General features: G+C 60.7%; 1 protein-coding gene and 1 long non-coding RNA gene across 2 annotated transcripts in view; one reads left to right on the forward strand and one right to left on the reverse strand.

Moving 5' to 3' along the window:
- MPPED1 (metallophosphoesterase domain containing 1) overlaps positions 1-14,691 on the reverse strand; it is a 64,024-nt gene extending 49,333 nt beyond the window's left edge. The window contains exons 1-2 of the mRNA XM_076006929.1: positions 14,439-14,691; positions 6,140-6,321 (exon numbers count right to left, since the gene is read on the reverse strand). Coding sequence (XP_075863044.1) covers positions 6,140-6,321; positions 14,439-14,662 — 406 coding nt within the window. The 5' untranslated portion in view covers positions 14,663-14,691. The remainder of the gene's footprint in view (positions 1-6,139; positions 6,322-14,438) is intronic.
- Positions 13,495-18,286, forward strand: LOC142873318 (uncharacterized). Its single transcript, XR_012921359.1, has 3 exons — positions 13,495-13,513; positions 15,065-15,130; positions 18,272-18,286. It is a non-coding gene; the product is annotated as an uncharacterized LOC142873318 (long non-coding RNA).
- Positions 18,287-18,488: the final 202 nt, after the last annotated feature.

Below are 18,488 nucleotides of genomic sequence, written 5' to 3' on the forward strand. Positions count from 1 at the left end.
TTTACTTGCAAAGAGGACTAGCTCTATTTAACTAAATCCTTGGACCCCTTTTATATTGTCGTATATATCGCGTTATGCCAGGGCAGCAGAACAAAGTTAATTACAACTTCTAAATACTCCATTACCGGGCCCTCCTCCCCCTCCCCTGCTTGGTCCTGCTAAGGTGGCGCTGCCTAATCCCCCGGCTCTCCCGCGCTCTGCACACCCCCCTGCAGCATTCCACAAACCCTGAGGACCTCGCCGACCAGGCGTGGTCTCGGCCCTGCAGGGCCTCCGAGGATGCAGCGGGAGGAAGGGGGGCTGCCCACGGCACTCGGCAGGCGAGGGGAGTGGGCAGAGGGGACGGCGGGCAGGACGGACAGCAGCAGGGCGAGAATAACCATAGATGGCGGCTGACATCAGCCTCCCAGGGAAGGGAGAGAGGGCCCCAAAGGCCACTCTGGGGTGCAGGCCTGCCTAAGCAGGCTACGGGGATGAGTCAGAAGTCTGGGAGTCCAGTCTGAAATCCTAGCAGACACCCAGGAGGAGGAGTTTTTTAAGAGGACTGAACGATGCTCCACTGGAGCTCAGGGAGAAAGAGGGAGGCGTTCTGCAGGGCTAGGAGGGAGAGCCGGGGTCTGAGTGGCTGTCATCTAGCAAGAAGGTGGTCAGAGGCCCAGGGTGGCCCCTGGGAGGAGCCGCGTCCAGTGGACAGGAGGAGGACGAGGAGTAAAAGCGGGAGGCGGAGAAGGGGCTGGGGAGGGCGGCGCAGTGGAAGCGGGGAGGGAGACCCACGTTACACGCGGCAGAGTCCAGCATCAGATGCTACAGAGAAACGGCCAGGAGAGGTGGCACAAAGCCGCCTGTGGCCTCTGGGCGGTCACTCCCAGGGGATGCAGGGTCCTGAGGCTGCGGGAGCTGGGGGCATGGCAGCAGTGGGTGGGGATGCAGCCTGGCACCTGCCAGTCACAGAGAGGGAACTTTCTGGCATCTTGCAAATCCCAGCTCACGAGCTGACAGTTCTTGCGGGCATGGCTGTCACTCAGAGCAGCAGAACTCGGGCCCAGCATTCTTGCCTGGGGAGGACTGGGTGGTGCCAGGCCTCAGGTCATCGCTGCCTCTGCAGCCGGCACCTGGGAGGAGGGTGCTGCTGGGCGCTCAGCCTCTCCCCCGCCCTCAGCACCCCGATCCCCACCCCTGGGGGGTGCATATCCCCACCTGGAATACCCGGCAACCTCGACTGGGTCCAGGTTATCTGCTAGACCCCAACTTGCCTCTGCTCCCCGTCTCGGATGACAGCTCCAGTTCCACACTGGGCTGTGTCACAGCCCTGCTCCCTCCAAGTCCCATTACTGCTGTCCCACCTAGGGCACTCAGCCATGCCCTGCCCTGCTGGGGACACAGTGACAGCTCACTGCTGCCCAGTCCTCTGTCCTCCAGGGCCAGGCGGTCTAGGCGGGGAGACACAGAGGACCCCCTGAGGCAAGGTGAGGGCCACCACCAAGGCTGGACTGGGAGCTCTGGGAGTGCCGAGGGAGGAGGGGCCGATTCTGCCCGGCAAGGCGGGACAGGCTCCAGGGGAGGGGACATCAGAGCGACTGGGAGCCCAGGAGAAGGAAGAGCATTCGCAGCAGAGAGCAAAGCGTGAGCCCCGTCCTGGGAGGCTTGTTCTGCAAGTGCCAGGTGCAGTGGGCCCGTGTGGCTGGCACGCAGGGGTCCATGGGCCTGTTTGTTCTGTGTGGGGCGGAGACCCTGCAGAGGCAGGCTTTCACAGAAGAAGCTGCCACTTCTCAACGGCTCCCCTTCAATCCTCCCACAACCCTACTGGGTAAGTAAATAATTCTCCCCTTTCTACAGATGGGGCACAGAGAGGTTGAGCAACTGGGCTAAGGTCACACAGCAAAGAGGAAGCAGGGCCGAAGACAGATCAGCTTGGCCTCTGGGCAGGAGCCCTGACCTTCACATTGCACCCCGACTGCCGCACAGGCGCGACTGCCCCCCAGGCTGCAGCTGCAGGCTGCGTGTTAACCCCCGGGCTGTGAGCTGAGGGGCAGCGAGGAACTGCCAGCCGTGCTTCGCCATTTCCCGCCGGCTAGACGTTTCCTTTCACTCTTTACAGCTGGGCACGCACCCCTAGCGAGTTTTTAGCGGCTTTCTGGGATATTCACAAACCGAGCCGATGTTCGTATTTCATGAGTGCATTCGGGATATTAATGGCCAGGGAAGGAGGGTCTGCTCAGAGGGCCCTGTCACCCTGGTCCCCCCAGTGAGCATTTTAAATCGGTAACTTTCTCTCCTGGGAGAAGGGGCTGGGCTGGGGCCTGTGAGGCAGGCAGGACCCCGATGGCCTCACGGGGGCTCACGGGGACCTTCTCGGTGTCCGGGTGGTGCCAGCGTGGACCGTAGCCAGCACTCCCCCTCCCCTCACCCCCGGCCCCGCCACACACACTTTGAGCCAGACTCCAGAGAGACTGGGCAGCCAACATTTCTAAAACCAATGAGTGTTGCCTTTATCGGATGCTACCAGAATGATATAGCCCCCCACACCCACGGAAAATCAGAGAGAGAGAGCCAGCGAGCTCGTGCAAGCGAGGGGCAGAGCACACTCCGTAAAGAAGACAGTCATACCCCCTGACCCCACCACCCAGACATCGATTCTGGAACATTCTGGAGCCTGCGCCCTCACTGCATCCACTCTGAGTCTACAATCATCATGGCCTCTAGAAAAAATGTTTAAAGGTCGTGCCCCGACAAAAGCCTTCCCGAAGCTCCCCTTGAACTTAGAACCAGCCACAGACCCCCGTCCCTGGCCCGAGGGGCCCGTGCAAATCCGTGCAAACCCCACAGGGCCTGTGCAAACCCGCCGGCCCCGGTCAAACTCCCCCCACTCGACACCCCCTGCTCCCTGCCCCCACTCCAGGCCTCTGCCACCCTGTGTCCTCTGCCTGGAACAGGTGGTCCCCAAAATGCACGTGAGGCTGCCTTATCCCACCTCAGGCCCGGCCACCCAACGTCACCTCCTCGGGGAGGCCTCTGTGCCACCCAGCTGCGGCGGTCGCCAGGAAGCCCAGGGTCGGTCCTCGGCAGACCCTGCCGCTCTCTCTAGCGGTTCTCTTGCTGTCCCCGCGTCCACTGGCCCAGGCTCCTCTCGTCAGACTGAGCAGGCCCTGCCCTGTATGATGTGCTCTCCTCACCGTCACCGGGGCTGGGGACACGCCTGGCACCCACTGGGTCCTCCGTGTGGTGTGTCTATAATGGACGAGTGAATGTTTCCTTCCAGTCTTTTTTCTCTTAGCGTGTCGGGATGCGGGGTGCTGTTGACAGCTGAGACCACACAGCAACACTTCTCAGAAACTCTACACTTCATAAAACTTGGTTATCTCTTCCATCCCAGCAGAGCTGTAAAACAACCTCTGGAGGGAGGCAGGGCACGGGAGCCTGGCCACCCCCATCTGAAAGGAGGCCATGGAGGCCCAGAGAGGAAGTCCTTCCCCTTGCTGCCGATCAGACAGGTGCCACCTTAAAGAGAGGCAACACAAGGCCGGGCGCGGTGGCTCACGCCTGTAATCCTAGCTCTCTGGGAGGCCGAGGCGGGCGGATTGCTCGAGGTCGGGAGTTCGAAACCAGCCTGAGCAAGAGCGAGACCCCGTCTCTACTATAAATAGAAAGAAACTAATTGGCCAACTAATATATATAGAAAAAATTAGCCGGGCATTGTGGCACATGCCTGTAGTCCCAGCTACTTGGGAGGCTGAGACAGAAGGATCACTTGAGCCCAGGAGTTTGAGGTTGCTGTGAGCTAGGCTGACGCCACGGCACTCACTCTAGCCTAGGCAACAAAGCAAGACTCTGTCTCAAAAAAAAAAAAAAAAAGAGGCAACACAGACAAAACACCAAGAGTTTGGCTCTGGAGTCCAACTGCCTGGGTTTGAATCCCGCTTACTGGCTGCGGGACCTTGGCCAAGTTACTGCACTTCTCTGGGCCTTGGTTTTCTCCTCTGTAAAATGGGGATGACAGTACCTCCTGCCTCATTCCATTGTAAGGAGGATTAAATGAGTTAGCAATACACACGAAGGATGTAGAACAGCACCTAGCACATCCTAGACCCTCAATAAACACTGGTTCTATATAAAAATGTGCCTGGCCAGATACACCGGGTGAGTGCCTCTCTCAGCCGTGGTCACCAAACGCTGGGGACCTGAACGCCGGCGCACGAGGTGAGTCTCGCTCTGTGCCTGGGAGAGTTCCTAAAAATGCAAACAGACTCCTATGATGCAGCTCCTGTTCACGCTGCCACTCACGTGCGAGTCCCCTGCCACTTACTCCCAGAGCAGCCCCTTGTTCTGCAGTCTGAAGCCCACCCCGCGAGTGAGGGCCCTGCCATCCGCAAACGCTTCTGGACGGCAAAGGGGAGAGGCCGGGGGAAGGAACCTTTCGTAAAAGGAAGACCCCTTTGTAAGCTCACACTCCCCCCCCAGTCATAACCCAGGCAAATAAAAAAGCAACCCAACCATAGGTGCGAATTACAAAGACCTCCCCCCAAATTCCCACAGCGCCGTTCTCACCTCTACACACCGTTCCTCCTTGCAAGCGTCCCTGAGCACGCCTTGGCCTGAGCCGTCCCCAGCCTGAACTTCTCCCTCCCCTGCACAAACACCAACTCCTCCATCGCCCCCAGGCCCAAAGTCGGCTTCTCTGAGAAGCCTCCTCCCGCCCCAGAGAAAGCCACAGCCAGTCCCTGCTCACTGAGCCCCCGGGTGCCCACACCCACTGCCCGTGCCCACGTGTGGTCCATTCGCTCCCCCCACAGGGCATGCCGCAGGCCAGGCTGCACGTCAGAGACGGTCCCCCCCCCCCCAGCAGAACCTCAGTTCTCCTCTGTCAAATGAGATGCAAACAGTACCCACCCCAAAGGGTGTTCGCAAATTCAACAAGACAGAGGTGGCCGAGAGCCTGCCACCCTGCACCCGGCACATAGTAGGCCCACAGTGACTCTGGTCTCTGCCTTGGAGACAGCCCCTTGACTCAGCCCAGTGGGGCCTCACGTCTTTTGAGACCCGAGGCAGATGGAATAAGAGGCCCCCTGGGCGAAGGGCCCCTCCTGGGGGGCAGACCAGAGGCGGAGGCGGCAGGGCTGGGTGAGCGGCCGGCGGCAGCCCCTGCAGGAGCCCTGGCCCCACAACCTCCACTTCATCCAGCCCCAACGGGCCCTTGATCAGAACCTCCCCTTTGGAAAATCAATATTTAAAGCCCTCGGCCTGCCAAGCAGAAGGGAAGGCCTTGCTTGTAAATATTTGTCCCGCCTGGCAGAGCCAGGCCCCTGCTGGCCGAGGCGCCCTGCCTCGCGCCCGGCCCTCTGTGCGAGCAGCTCCCAGCCAAGTGCACAGCGGGACGCCCCTGGGGAGGCAGGAGGGACCGTCTGGCAGCCACACGGCCTGCGCTGGGGGTGAGCCGCCCCGCACCCACGCCGCCGTGACAGCAGGCCCGAGGCCGGCCGGCGCAGGGGCCATCCATCTGTCTTCCCCACAGTGAGGTTCTCTGGATTCCAAGGCAAGCGGCTTTTCCCAGGGGGGCCCTCCCAGGTTTATTTATTTCTTATTTTGGAAAAAAAAGCACAAAGACAAAACCCCGGGGACGTGTTGTAAATCATCACCGCCGCCACGCGCCGCGTGGGAATGTGCTCTGCTGCCCGTACCAACAGCTGCCTGCGGGAGGGGCCGCATCTGGCCCCCGGGCCCGCAGAGGCTGCTGTGTCCCCTCACTGGGGACACCATCTCGATGGCAGTGGGTGGCTGAGCTAGTACAGACCAGCTGAGCATCTACCCCGGCATCGCCATGCTTACAGTCATTCGTTCATTCGCCCCATCAGCCATTCATTCGTTCGTCAGTCATTCACTGAAGCACCTACCTGTGCCGGGCACTGGGGCAGGACACACAAGTAGAGAAACAGATGTGAACAAAGTCCCTTTGGAGGGGTCCCCCAGGCCAAAAACATCCCACACACGAATGGAATGTCACAGCCGAGACAGGTGCCGGGGTGGGAGAGGTCCGAGGGGGTGGGGGCGGGAGGGGCAGGGAGGGGGAACGGACAGACCAAGTCCAGGCTGGGACGGAGGGGCAGCCTCGGGAGGGGGCCCGCCCTGGGCAGAGGGGACCTACCGAGCCACTCGTTGAACTTCTTCACCTCGCTCGGGAGCCCCAGCTCGGTGAAGTCCCCGGCGTGGATCAGCACGTCGCCGTAGGGCATCTGGATGGGGTCCGTCCGCGAGTGGGTGTCAGAGACACAGACAAAGCGGGTGTAGCCAGGAGGCTTGGGGGCGTCGTGAGGCACCGGGTCCACCCTGCGGCGAGAGAACACACTGCAGGTCAGGGGGCCGGAGAGCCGCACCCGCGGGTGGGGCGTCTCCGCATGCAGCCGAGGCTGTGGCTCACGGCCCCGTCAACTCAGGGCAGAGCCGCAGACCCTGGGCTGGACGCCCAGCCTTCGACCTGGGTCTACATCCCGACTGTCCCACTCAATAGCCAGGAGAAACACTTTTGGCCCTGGAGCCTCAGTTTCCCCCTCTGTAACATGGGAACGGGAGCTCAGCGGGCCGCTGAGGGGGTTGAAGGCGATGGTGGGCAGCAGGGCGGGTACAGCGAGGGCCTGGCCGCTGCGCACGGCAGGGCAGCTCGAGTGGCGGCAGCTCAGGCTTCTGTCTCTGTTCACTCTCACCACAGAGCGGCCTTTCCGATGTCTGTCCCCACCCGCCCTCCTCCCGTGAGGTCTGACCTCCACGGACACGCTGCGTGTCTGTGGACACGCATTATATCCACCCAGGCTTTAGACTAAGAGGAGCAAGACTTCTGTCCACCTCCAAACCGGTTTCCGCCCCAGGGGTGCCGTCGCCCCCGCTGACAGTGGCGGGGACTGACGCCCCAGCGCCGCACCCGACACACGCACCACCCAGGAGAGCAACGTGGGACAGGGAACGCCACGGGCACCTGCGAGATAAAGGCAGCTTTTCCAAGGTGTGAGAGAGGCTGGCCCACTGCAGGCCGAGGGCCTCGCGGGATCTCGCAGGAAGACACTCCCGGGCTCGGAAGCCCGGCCCTGCCCGGCTGGTCTGTGCATCTGTGGAGTGGAGCTGCTTCACCGAGCACAACACACAGAACATTTTAAAAAGCGGCACAAATGTATAACGGGCTCTTGTTCCTCGAGAGCCCATCTCGTGACAGATGAGGACACTGAGATCCAGCCAGGCTGAGCGAGTGGCCCTGGGCCCCTCTGGTGCGTAGATGTGGACATGGCTACGAAGCTGGTGCCGGGCTGGAGGCTCCCAGTCCAGTGCTCTCGCTGCACGCTGCACCCCCCCCCCACCAAGCTGAATGACTTTGCCGGGCTCAAAACTCTTAAAAACAACACAATGACATTTCAACAAGCAGCGCCCTCCAAATGAGTATGCCGCTCGAGGAGTTGTGTTTAAATCTAATTATGCGGCAAACCAAAAGCGGTACCATATCAGTTACATAAATACTTTTAAAGACATCTTTCTAATTATCCTTTTTTTTTTTCAGACAATATACTTCGAAGAAATTTAATTAACACCTTACAAGAGACGTGGGCTCGGCATGCTAATGTGCAGGGAGCCTTCGCAGGCTCCACCCGCCAGGCAGGGGCACCACGCCAGCCTCCGCCACGGCCACGGCACGGCGGGAGGGGCCCCCCCAGCCCCTGCCGGGCCTGTTAAGCCAAGGGAGGGTCCCGGCAGGTCGGGCGGGCCGACTGGGGAGGAGAGGGAAGCCCCTGAGTGGGTCCAGTGATGACCAATCAGGAAGGCACTGACAGCTCTTCCTCCTCTCTCCCCATTCATCCATTCATTCACTCACTCGACATTCATTCATTCATTCATTCATTCAAGGCAACACACCCTAAATGCCCCGTGTGCCAGCCCTGAGCTCATGAGGGGCCACAGGGGTGAACCAGGCCTGACGGCTGCCCACCAGGAGCCCGTGGGCTAACGGTAGAAGCAGACTCGGCCAGACATCGACCTCCGCTGATGCGACAGCAGAGAGGCTGAGGGCCAGCCAAGGCCCTAACCTGGCCTGGGATCTTCTGGAACCTTCCAGCAGGTCTGGAAGCCTGAAATCTCCCTCCCACTAATTCCCACCAACGCTCTGTCCTCCGGGGTCCCCGACACCCTCCCTCCCCCAAGACAGGCAGTCCAGCCGCCTGCGGCTCCACCTGCTCCACCTGCACGCCCTGCCCGCCCCACAGCTGATTGGACCCAGGGCAGCCAATCACTACCGGGCCATTGGCTCAGGACCGCTAGTGAGCCAATCAAATCCATTCGCTCATATTGTCTGTCTCTCTCAGGTTTTGAAGATGCCACAAGGCGACAGAGACCAAGTCAGAGAGACAAAGAAGGCAGACACAGCAGCACGATGGCACCCCCAGAGCTGCCTTAGACGGCAGCAATCACCCCGCCTCTCCCAGGAGCCCTGAGCGGGGACAGCTCCCACTGCCACCGGCCGGGGACAGCGCGGGTTCTGGGCCCAGCCCGCTGCCAGAGCCAGAGCTCTTTAATTAACTCTGCTCTTCTTTCCCTACGCCCTAGGCTTCTGGAGCACAGTGAAGATGCGAACCTCGTAATCTCCAGAGAAAAAAACAGACTCATTTCCCTGCACAGTCCTCCGGCTATTTGGATTGCAACAAATGCTCGACTTTGAAATAACAACAACAATCATGCTATTCGGATCCCCACGTACGGGGGGGCTCACCACGTGCTAAACACGTTGCAGGCAGCCGCTCTCTTCACCCTCACAATGGCCATCGAAGCAGGCACTATGGGTGGCCCCACTTCACAGGTGGGGAAACTGAGGATCCAGAAAAGCAGACTGGCCCATGATCCCAGCTACAGGAGCTGAAATTTGAAGCTCATTTTTGGTTCTAGAACTCACACCAGGCTGGACTATTATTTCCAGGCCCAACTTCATTTCATTCAACCTACGTACAAATGCTTACTGAGTCTCCTAAATGCTAGGTACCCGCTAGGTGTGCAGACACGTTACCCACAGAGGAGCTCCCAGAAACCCTGCCTGTGTCTGAAGTGACAAAAAAAGCAAAAAGTGTGTGAGAGGGCATCTGTCATTTGACCCCTAGACCCAGCTATACTTGAAGCTAGACCCAAACCTGAACTTCCTAGCCAATGACATGAGCCAGTAAACGCCTTTTCATACTCAAAGCCATTTAAGTTGTGTTTGTGGCACTTGCAGTGACAAAACCCTGGCTAACACCTGGGTTATAACAGGCCTGTGGATGAAGTAACTGAGGCCTGGAAAAGCTAGTCCCAAGCCCAAGGTCCTAGCTAGTAAGTTAAAGAACAGAATTTGAACCCAAGTCTTCGCAACAGGAATCTAGGCATCTAATCTCAATACCTTATTGTGACTAAAAAAAAAAAAACCCCACAAGCAAAATGGTTATTTCCCTGTTACATTCTGCAGAGGCGAGAGATAAGGTATAGAAATAAGTGATCCTTGTTTGTTGGAGCCAAACCTAGCTTCCCCGGCTCTCCCCAGCCTAACTCCGGATCTTCCCATGGGAATCGTGGCAGCGGGAATGGTGAGGCACTGAGACCTAGGCTGGCACCTGGCCCCGTGATGACTTCCTCACTGGGCCCCCAACCCTCCCAGACTCCATCCAGCTCTGCAGTGGGGGGACAGGCCACCCTCTCTTTGGGATGCTGTGAGAACTTAAACAAGCTGCACAGCCGGAAGTCCTAATGTGCCACCCTACAGTCTCCCTGCACCCTGCGCCTGGGTCCCTCCCTCCCATCCTGATGCCCAAAGCCCACAAGACCATCAGAAGCAGAGGCTGCCACCCCAGCCCTGGGAAAATGGGGTCCTCTGAGGGTCCAGGAGAGGACAGAGGTTCCAACAAGTCCAGTCATGGGACTGGGCATCAACCATGGCATTTTGGAACAGGAAGGACCTCTAGTCCCTTCCTCTCGTTTTACAAATGGGGACACTGAGGCCTGGGGAGGGACAGTGACTGGCTGGCTCAGGATCACACAACAGCCGCCCTGACTCCCTGCCCAGTGCTGTTCCCATGAAGTGCTGGTGACCCGGTCACAAGGTGACCCGGCCACACCACCCACTGTGCCCTGATGCCTGCCCTTCCTTCCCACCTCCCAGCCTGTGCTTCCGCCGGCCCTGCCACCTAGAGTGGCCGGCCCCACCTGGGTCAAAGCGCTGCTGGTCCTCCAAGCCCAGGGCTTATGCCACCACCCCCAGGAGGCCCTCCCTGATTCCCGACACTCTTCCTGGGGCCTTGCTCCCTGCCTTGTCCTCGCTCCCTTTTCTTTCCTTCTTCCCATTCTCTGTGCTAGACTCAGGGACGCAGCCCCAAGCTGGCGGAGGGGACACTCACTTGGGAAATTGTTCCAAAGATGGACATGTTAGCACAGACTGAAGCGCATCCCACCAAGTGGGGAGTGGGGGACTCTGAGCACCTAGAGCTGAGCCAGGGGGTGACCTGGTCTGGGGAGGGGCCAGGGAACACTTCTGTGAAGAAGTGACACCTGGGTGGGATCTGGGAAAGGAGTCGGCGCTTACAGGGCAAAGAGACAGGGAAGCACTGGGAACAGCATGTGCAAAGACCTGAGGCAGGAGGAAGAATGGAACGTTCAAGAAACTGGGAGCAGCTTCTGTGTCTGTTGCTCAGTGTGGGGGCAGGGAGGAGCAGGATGAGGCTTGAGAGCCAGACAGAGCCTGGTTTGAGTGTCCCCTCCTGCCTTGCCCCCCTCCTCCCGGGCTCCAGGCCACGCCCACCGTCTCCCTGACCTCTCAGCGGGTGGACGCGGCCCGAGCTTGGCTGGCTCATCTGTGGAGGGGCCAGCGCCCGGCCTGGCCCAGCTGGGAGGGCCGGGAACAGGGTGCAAAGGGGCCACGCCAGGCCTGCGTGCCCTCCCAGCCCCTCCACCACATTCCCCAAGACCCAGGGCTCCCTGGAGGCTCAGGGGTCTTCAGAGGGTAACTCTAGTCTCCCCGTGATTGCTGTCAAAGGCCAGGGAGGACAGTGGCTGTGCCTGACGCCGTGGCCCCCAGAGGCCCCAGGAGCCCTGCAGGACAACCCTGTCCCGCGGCTCTCACCCTTGCCGGCCCCGAGTCCTCGTCCGCCCGCCCTCCCAGGGCCCAGAGGATTTCCCAGCCCGCACATGGCATCTCCACCTCAGGGCCACAGCCGGGCCCAGGCCTGGGGATGCCGACTCAGGCAAAGGCGGCCTCCTCGCCTGCAGGGTGTCCGGGGCAACTGTGTCAGTCACACGGCTCAGTCAGAGGCCACGCTTGGACTGTCGCTGTTGTTGTTAAATATAAACTGTGGATTTTTTAAAATAAGGCCCCGTCACTGCCTCACCTGGAAACAAAGCCCAGGGCGGCAACAAATCACAAGTCGGGAAGTGGCGTCCATCCCCCGCCACCCCCCAAGGTGGAGCAGCTGACTCGCCACGGAAGCCCACGCGGCCACCTCTGGCGCCTGCACACGGAATGAAGGGAGGCCACAGCCCCCGTCCCCGCCCGCCTGGCTTCACCGGGCTGCCTGCGAAATTGTGTCTCAAAGCCGGAGCCCAGTGCACGCTCTTCCTGGGCCCCTTCTCAAAGCCCAGCCGCCTCGGGGCCCCACTGCCGGTGGAAGCCAGGAGCCCTCACGCCACGCTGCACAGAGCAGCCCACGGTGGGAGTGGACAGGCCAGGCCTGAGTCCTGCCGGGCCACCCAGCCCCCAGCTGGACCACGAGAGCCACTAAGCTCTTGCGCCACAGCACTCACTCCCAGTGTCACACACTTGAGACGTGTTTGCCAACGTCCGCCATCCCGCTGGACGTGAGCTCCGTGCGGGCAGGGGCTGGTCTGCGGCCACTGCTGGGTCACGGCTGTGACACCCAGCCCAGGCCTGGCATGTGCTAACGGTGCTAAAGATTTGCTGCTACGCACCAGGCCCTGTTCTCTGAGGATCTACCTATTTCATTCCACTATTACTGTGAGCAGCAGTCTATGGTTGGGGAAACCGAGGCACCAAGAGGCATGAAGCCGGCCAGCAGGCTGGCCCAGAGCCTGAGTTCCTGACCAGTGACCCACTCAGCTGCTCACAGCTGTCCCAAATGAATGGACAAAGCAACAGACAACCGCCAGTTGCTCAGTTAGATGGGAGCAGTCACTCCTCTCTCACTGGGACATTCAGTGCCCTTCCTCAGGACACAGGCTGGCCCTCAGGGCCTAGCATCTTCCACATGGGGCCGCATGGCCCAGCTGGTTGGCTCTGCAGTTCTCAGACACCCTCTTCTCCCAGCCACCTCCCGGCCATGGCCCTGCAGCTCCTCCTGCCTGGCCCACTCCCTCCTCACGCCCCCTCCTCCTTCTCGGGGTCTCGACCTAGAAGTTACCTTCTCCAGGGGGGTCCTTTCTGGATCCCCTGAAACTGTCAGGAGCCTCCTCCCTGCCTTCCCGTTTCCCTGACTCTGTGCTCAGACTAGGGGCTCCCCAGGTGTCTGCCTGGCCCAGGAAGGGTGCCATAAACAACAGCTCTGCACGGTCCTGCCTGTGGGGCCAGGGACGCTCTGACAGGGTGACGGGCTCCCACCCAGGTGCAGACGCGCAAGCCCCACCTGCTCTGTGAGGCCCAGCTCCCTCCCTCTCCATCCCATGGGGCAGGCGGCCAGCCCAGCCTCCAGGGACCTCAGGCACAGTCACCTCCGCCCCACCCGCCTGGAGAACTGGCCCCACCAGCAAGAGAGAAAACCAGCCCAGGGAAGGGCCCCCGCCCCGGGGCCTCACAGTCCGACTACCTGCAGAGCAGTCCTGGGATCCCCGGCCTCCCATCCTGCCCAAATCCACCAGTCTGGCTCCCGAGCCAGAAAACCAGAGGCAGGTGCCCAAATAGAACATACCAGAAGACACAGCAGGCAGCCACTGACAACCGTCCTGCCGCCCCCACAGAAACAGCGCTTTCCTGAGCAAGTGCCGGAGAGGAGGGTGTTCCTGGTGCCAGATCCCCCCACCCCCCAGCCCGGTGAGCCCTGCCAGGAGGGGCCGAAGTAGGAAGGCGGGCGGCACACACACCGCCAGGCCAGGCCCCGCCTCTGAGGGTCCCCACGTGGCTCCTCCAGTGTCCCTGAGGGGCAGTGGTTGGGACACCTCGAGGACACCTCTGCCCAGAGACGGTGCTCACAGTCCCCGTGGAGGCCCAGTGCTGGGACCCCTCAGGAGGGCCTGCTCTGCGCCCACAGCGCCGGGACCCCTCATCACAGCTCTCATCCCTGCGCTGCCACCCGCCCGCTCTGCAGGGGTCTCCTGTGAGCAGGCCCAGCACAGACGGGCTCCAGAGCGGCCAGAGAAGGTGCAAGGGCTGAGGGACAGACGGCCTGGCTCTCAGGTGGGGGAGCCCACATCCGCAGACGCCACAAGCAAAGGATGCGGAGACGCCCGGCATGCAGAGAGCCGGGCACCGGGGTCAGGCCGCCAGCCTGCGAGGCCAGCTCTGGCGCTGGCCACCTGGGTAGGCCGGGAGGGGGGTCACCTCACCAGTCTGGGCCCCTGGGTCCCCACCAGGTAGGCTTTGCCTCGCAGGACCGATGGGAGGGGCAACGGGGATAAAGGAGGAGGGTGCGGTCCCCCAGGGACACAGGGAGTCACAGAGCAGGGCCAGGAGCTTATGCACCTCCACCCTGGGCTACCCATACCTCTCCGGGACCTCAGAGAAAATCCGGGGATCTTGGCCGGGCACAGGCGTTGGCACAAGTCCTGGGAGCTGCTCTAAGGGGGTCCCGGGTCTGTGCACCCCCAAGGCCTCATGCTCCGGCACCCCTGGTATTGCCAGCACAGCCCCGAGGGGCGGGCGGCAGACTCCCCAGTCCTAGAAAAGCGTCTCTGCTCTCACAGCGGAAGCGCAGGGGTCTAGAGGAAGGGAAGGGGTCAGGGGTGCAGGGGAGACAGTCGGCCCAAGACTAGGCCCCCTGCCAGGGGGCCTGCTGCAAGGACCTCACCCCCTCCGGGACTCAGTCTCCCCATCTGTACAATGAGGAGTCAATCAGACGAGGGTCGCCGGCCCGAACGCCAAGACGGGGAGCCGGATTTCAGCCCCCGAGACGTTGCCAAGAGGACGTGTGGGCCTGGAGTTGCCAGGCCTTTGGGGTTTCCCCAGTGAAGCCAGAAGTCTGGGTTTTCATACGCATTCACCTCGTTTTAAATATCTGTGAAACATTCTCCCGGCCAAATAAAACAGGACTGCGGGCCAGAATCGCCCACAGGCCACCAATCTGCAGCTTCTCCTGGGTCCCTCCCAACTCGGGGCCCCGATGATCCTAGGATTCCAGAACTGGTTCAGTCGACAAACATTCAAGGCTTGTTAACTGAGCCAGGAGGCCAGGGGCACCCGGGGCTGCCACCACCCGCCCGCCGGCCCGCCGCGGCCGCCCACTCACATCTGCACGTGCGGAGGCTGGAAGCGGCCCTGGTTGATGTTGTAGAAGGTGAAGGCCTGGGTGGGGTTGGAGCTGTACTCGTCCACCTCGACGATGAGCCGGCCGTGCTGGTGCCGCCGCCCGGCCATCACGTGCGACTGGGAGAACGCCATGCCCAGGCCGCAGGGGAGCAGCGCCAGGGCCTCCGCCTTCAGCACGCCGGCGTCCCACCTAGAGCGCCACATGGACGTCCGCGGGCCGCCCGGGCATCTCCCGCCGCCGCCGCCGCCGCCGCCCGGCCCCCCGCCAGACCTGGAAGCAGACTGAGGAGACGGAGCAGAACCGTGCGACAGTTAATCTGTTTGGGATTTGCTTTATTTAATGTCAGATGAAGATTTAGAAAGAGGGAGAGGGCGGGGGGGAGAGGGGAAAAACACAGTCGTACAGCTCAAAAACTCATTACAAATCTTTCCAACTCAGCAGTTTGATGAATATACTTTGGTAAAAAGAAAAGGGAAGGGAGGGAGGGGACCAGGAAAAAAAAAAAAAAAAGAAAGAAAAGAAAAACAACCCGCAGCGCCGGGGACAGATGCGTGCATGGCCCAACGTGTTTAAATACTTCAGGCCCTTTTTTCCCCCTTCCACAGAATCCTCCAGAACCTCTGGGGTGACGGGGAGCCGGGGCAAGACAGCGGCTGGTGTTTTGTAAACAGGTGAGTTAAGTTTGACTCTAAGAACTGGGGAGTAGCAAGGAGCCCCCTCCAGCCCTAGCCCTGCCCCTCGGGCCCCCACCCCTGCAAGCCTGGGCAGGTGCGGAAGGCCCAGGCGGGAATTCCTTCCTCAACATCGATTTCACCTGGAGGTGCCTCCTAGTGGCCCCGGAGGAGGGACTTTCCCGGACAGGGATTGCCACACACCTCCCGGTCTCGGGGGGGGGGGGGGGGGGGCGCTGGGGGGCGGCGGGAGGAGGGATCGCTCTCCCCCCCCACCTCACTCCCAGCTCCCTTGCAAGGATCTCAGGAATCCTGGCATCCCCGTCAATTCTTGAATCTACTTGGAATCGCAGCTTCCCAATGCTATCATTTTTTATCATGCCTTTCATTGCAAAGTGCAGTTCGTATTCATATTTACTGGACTAAAACGCCCCTTCCAGCCCAGCTACGGAGAAGCCTGGAAACTCAGGCACCGGGCGAGACCCCATCCTGCCCCTGCACACTCAATCTGATGGCCGACAGACACCTCCTTGCTAAGACCATCGGTTTTTCTCGCTCCCTTTCACAATTATTTTTTAAGACTGTATAAATAGGAAATGCCTTGAAGATGTTTTGTTGTTGTTTTCAGTTTCTGGCCATTAAGACCCTCCGACGATTCCATCTGCACTGTATTTAACCAAGGAGAAAATAACATCATTTAAACTATTCCTGGACAGTCGTGTCCCAGTCACATTAAACGAAGAAAAATCCCCTTTGCTTTGCGCTTGGAAGAAGAATCGACACAGTCAGAAAACAAATTAGATTAGGAAAATGGCAAAAATTAGAGACTGGAGAACATTTTAATTATGTGCAAAGGAGAAATGGGTTATTAATTTTTTAAAAACCTCGATCATCTCCATAAAAGGTGAAATAAATAGCAACATCCTCCTCCTCCCCCCCCCCCACCCATCGCCAAAAGCGCGTCCCGGCCCACTCGGCAGCCCCCTCTTCTCCACCTGGGAAGACAGGAAATAAATCTGCTTTTCCTCAGGACACCCTTGCCCTGGCCCTTCGGCCCTGGCGCTCCTGAGTGGACGGGCTTTGCCTGCAGGTGCCAGCGCAGCAGGCTCTGCGGGGGTGGGGTGGGGTCTGCTGGCCGCGGGGCTCACAAAGACGCCTGCTCCCGTCCTGCCTGTCACTGCCGCCCGGCACCGAGAGGCCCTGGGAGAGGCCAGGGACCATACGCCGAGGGCTCCTGCTGCTCTGAGCCAGGCTGCCCGGAGCCTCAGCATTGGCTGCCTTGCTGTGTGACCCTGGGCCAACTTCCTAACCTCTCTGGGCCTCAGCCTCCTCTCCTGGGACGTGGCTTTGACAATAGTAGTGCCACCTCCCAGGTGCAAGTGTGCAAATGGAGGAGGAAGGACGCCTGACTCCTGAGGCCAACGCCTGGCAGGCACCGAGTGTCCAGCTAACACTAGCTGTGACTGTCACAATCACTGTTCAGGTCAACGTGGTGCCCGGGGACTGAGGGCCCGCCGCCAGCTGGTGCTGCCCGGGTGCTGGGGCGCACGTGGTGCGGGGGTGTCGAGTGTGAGCCCAGGGCCCAGCCACAGGAGCTGGGCTGCCTGACAGGGCCCTGGGAACTCTCCTCTCCCACAAATGCAAGCTGACCGCGTCAACCCTGGCTTGACCTCCTTGCCGTGGCTCTGACAAGGACCCCTGACCACAAGGCCCTGCCCTACTCGGGCCACAGGCCAGTGCCCACTGGGCTCTTGCACCTCCTAAGAGCCAGGTGCCCTGCATCTCTCGTTTTGCAAATGAGAAGGGCGAGTCTCAGAGAAGCCAGGTCTGCTGCCAGCACCGCACAGAGCGCAGGTGGCAGAGCTGAGACCCAGACCCAGGCTGCCTGGCCCCAGGTTCCGGCTCCTTCTGCCGGACTTCTCCGTCCTCCTCTCCGGCCAACTCACCCGCCCTCTCACAACGCCAGGGTCTCCTCAGAGAAGCCGGCGGCCCAGGCCCCAGGAAGAGCCTGGGTGTCCCTCGAGGGCAGGGCCTGGGCGTCCCTTGCTTACTCTGGATGTCCCCGCAGCCCCACCGGCCCTGTGACCCTGCGCAAGTGGTTTAACCTCCAGGGGCTCCATTTCCTCCCCTACAAGATGGAGAGGACAGCAGCCCCTCCCTCACAGAGTCCTGGATAGGAAACGAGGTGACAAGCATAAACTGCTTATCCCAGAGCCCAGCGCATACTAAGTGCTCAATAAATGCCAGCTATTGCTATTTTTATATGATTATCACTCCAGGGCCTATCACAAATCCTCCACGAATACTGAATCGATGGATGGATGGATGGATGGATGGATGGATGGATGGATGGATGGATGGATGGATGGATGGAGATGATGGAGGGACAGGTGGAAGGAGGGACGGATGCAGGGACAACGGATGGAGGGACAGACACAGGGATGGGTGGACTCTCTCAGCACAGGCCAGGCAATGGGTGTCAAGAGGGCTCAGCTGAAGACTGCAGCAGCATCACCCCTCTCCGCCTTGCCCACCCCACAGCCCTGCCAGGAGGCTGGCCAGGGCACAGCCCTGTGAAGGGGGCTCCCAGGGGCTTCCGCCCACCCCTTCCCCAGAGAAGCAGGCACCGGCGCGGGGACGGCTGGCGCTGGGAGAGCCGCTCTGCACCGAGGGAGCCGGCTGGAAAAGGCAGGCAGCGAGGCATCCCAGAGGCGCTCTGCGGCGAAATGCTGCATTCCACATAAAGGGGGTTTGCAGCGGGCCCTGCTCGGAGAGATCAGGGGAACTGGGAACGCGGCGCCTTCTTTTAATACCCATTTAATATTTATGGAGCCGCAGCAGCGGTTGGCCGCGTGAGGGAAGGGAGCGTTCTCCGCCTGCAGCCCATCCGCAGAGGGGGGCCGCGTTGCCCAGACAAACAGCTCTGCGCTGGGACGCGTCTACACCTGGTCCACAAACAGCACAGCGCGAGCAACGCAGAGCGCTGGGCCCCAGCGCAGGGAGGCCGCCCGGGCTTCCGTCCTGGCTCCCGTTGGGCAGGGCGACCTTGAGCGAGTCGTGCATCCTCCGTGCACGTGGGTGGGGGCAACGGAACTAGGGAGGGGGGTGGGATGGATGCACGAAGCTCGGCTCCGTCAACAGATATCTGCCACGGCCCCACGTGCCCACTGCGCCAGGTGCCAGCAAGAGCAGTGGAAAAGCAAGGATCCCTGCCCTCCAGGAACGGAACACGAGCAGTCGAGTCAACGCACAGTAGACAGACACGTTCAGATAACACGTGCACCCGGGAGCAGACCGAGCAGGTAAGGAGGTGGGGGTAAGGCGGAGGGTTCCCTTTCAACTGGATGATTAAGAAAGG

The sequence above is a fragment of the Microcebus murinus genome, chromosome 10, assembly GCF_040939455.1.
Source record: "Microcebus murinus isolate Inina chromosome 10, M.murinus_Inina_mat1.0, whole genome shotgun sequence".
Classification (NCBI taxonomy): Eukaryota; Metazoa; Chordata; class Mammalia; order Primates; family Cheirogaleidae; genus Microcebus; species Microcebus murinus.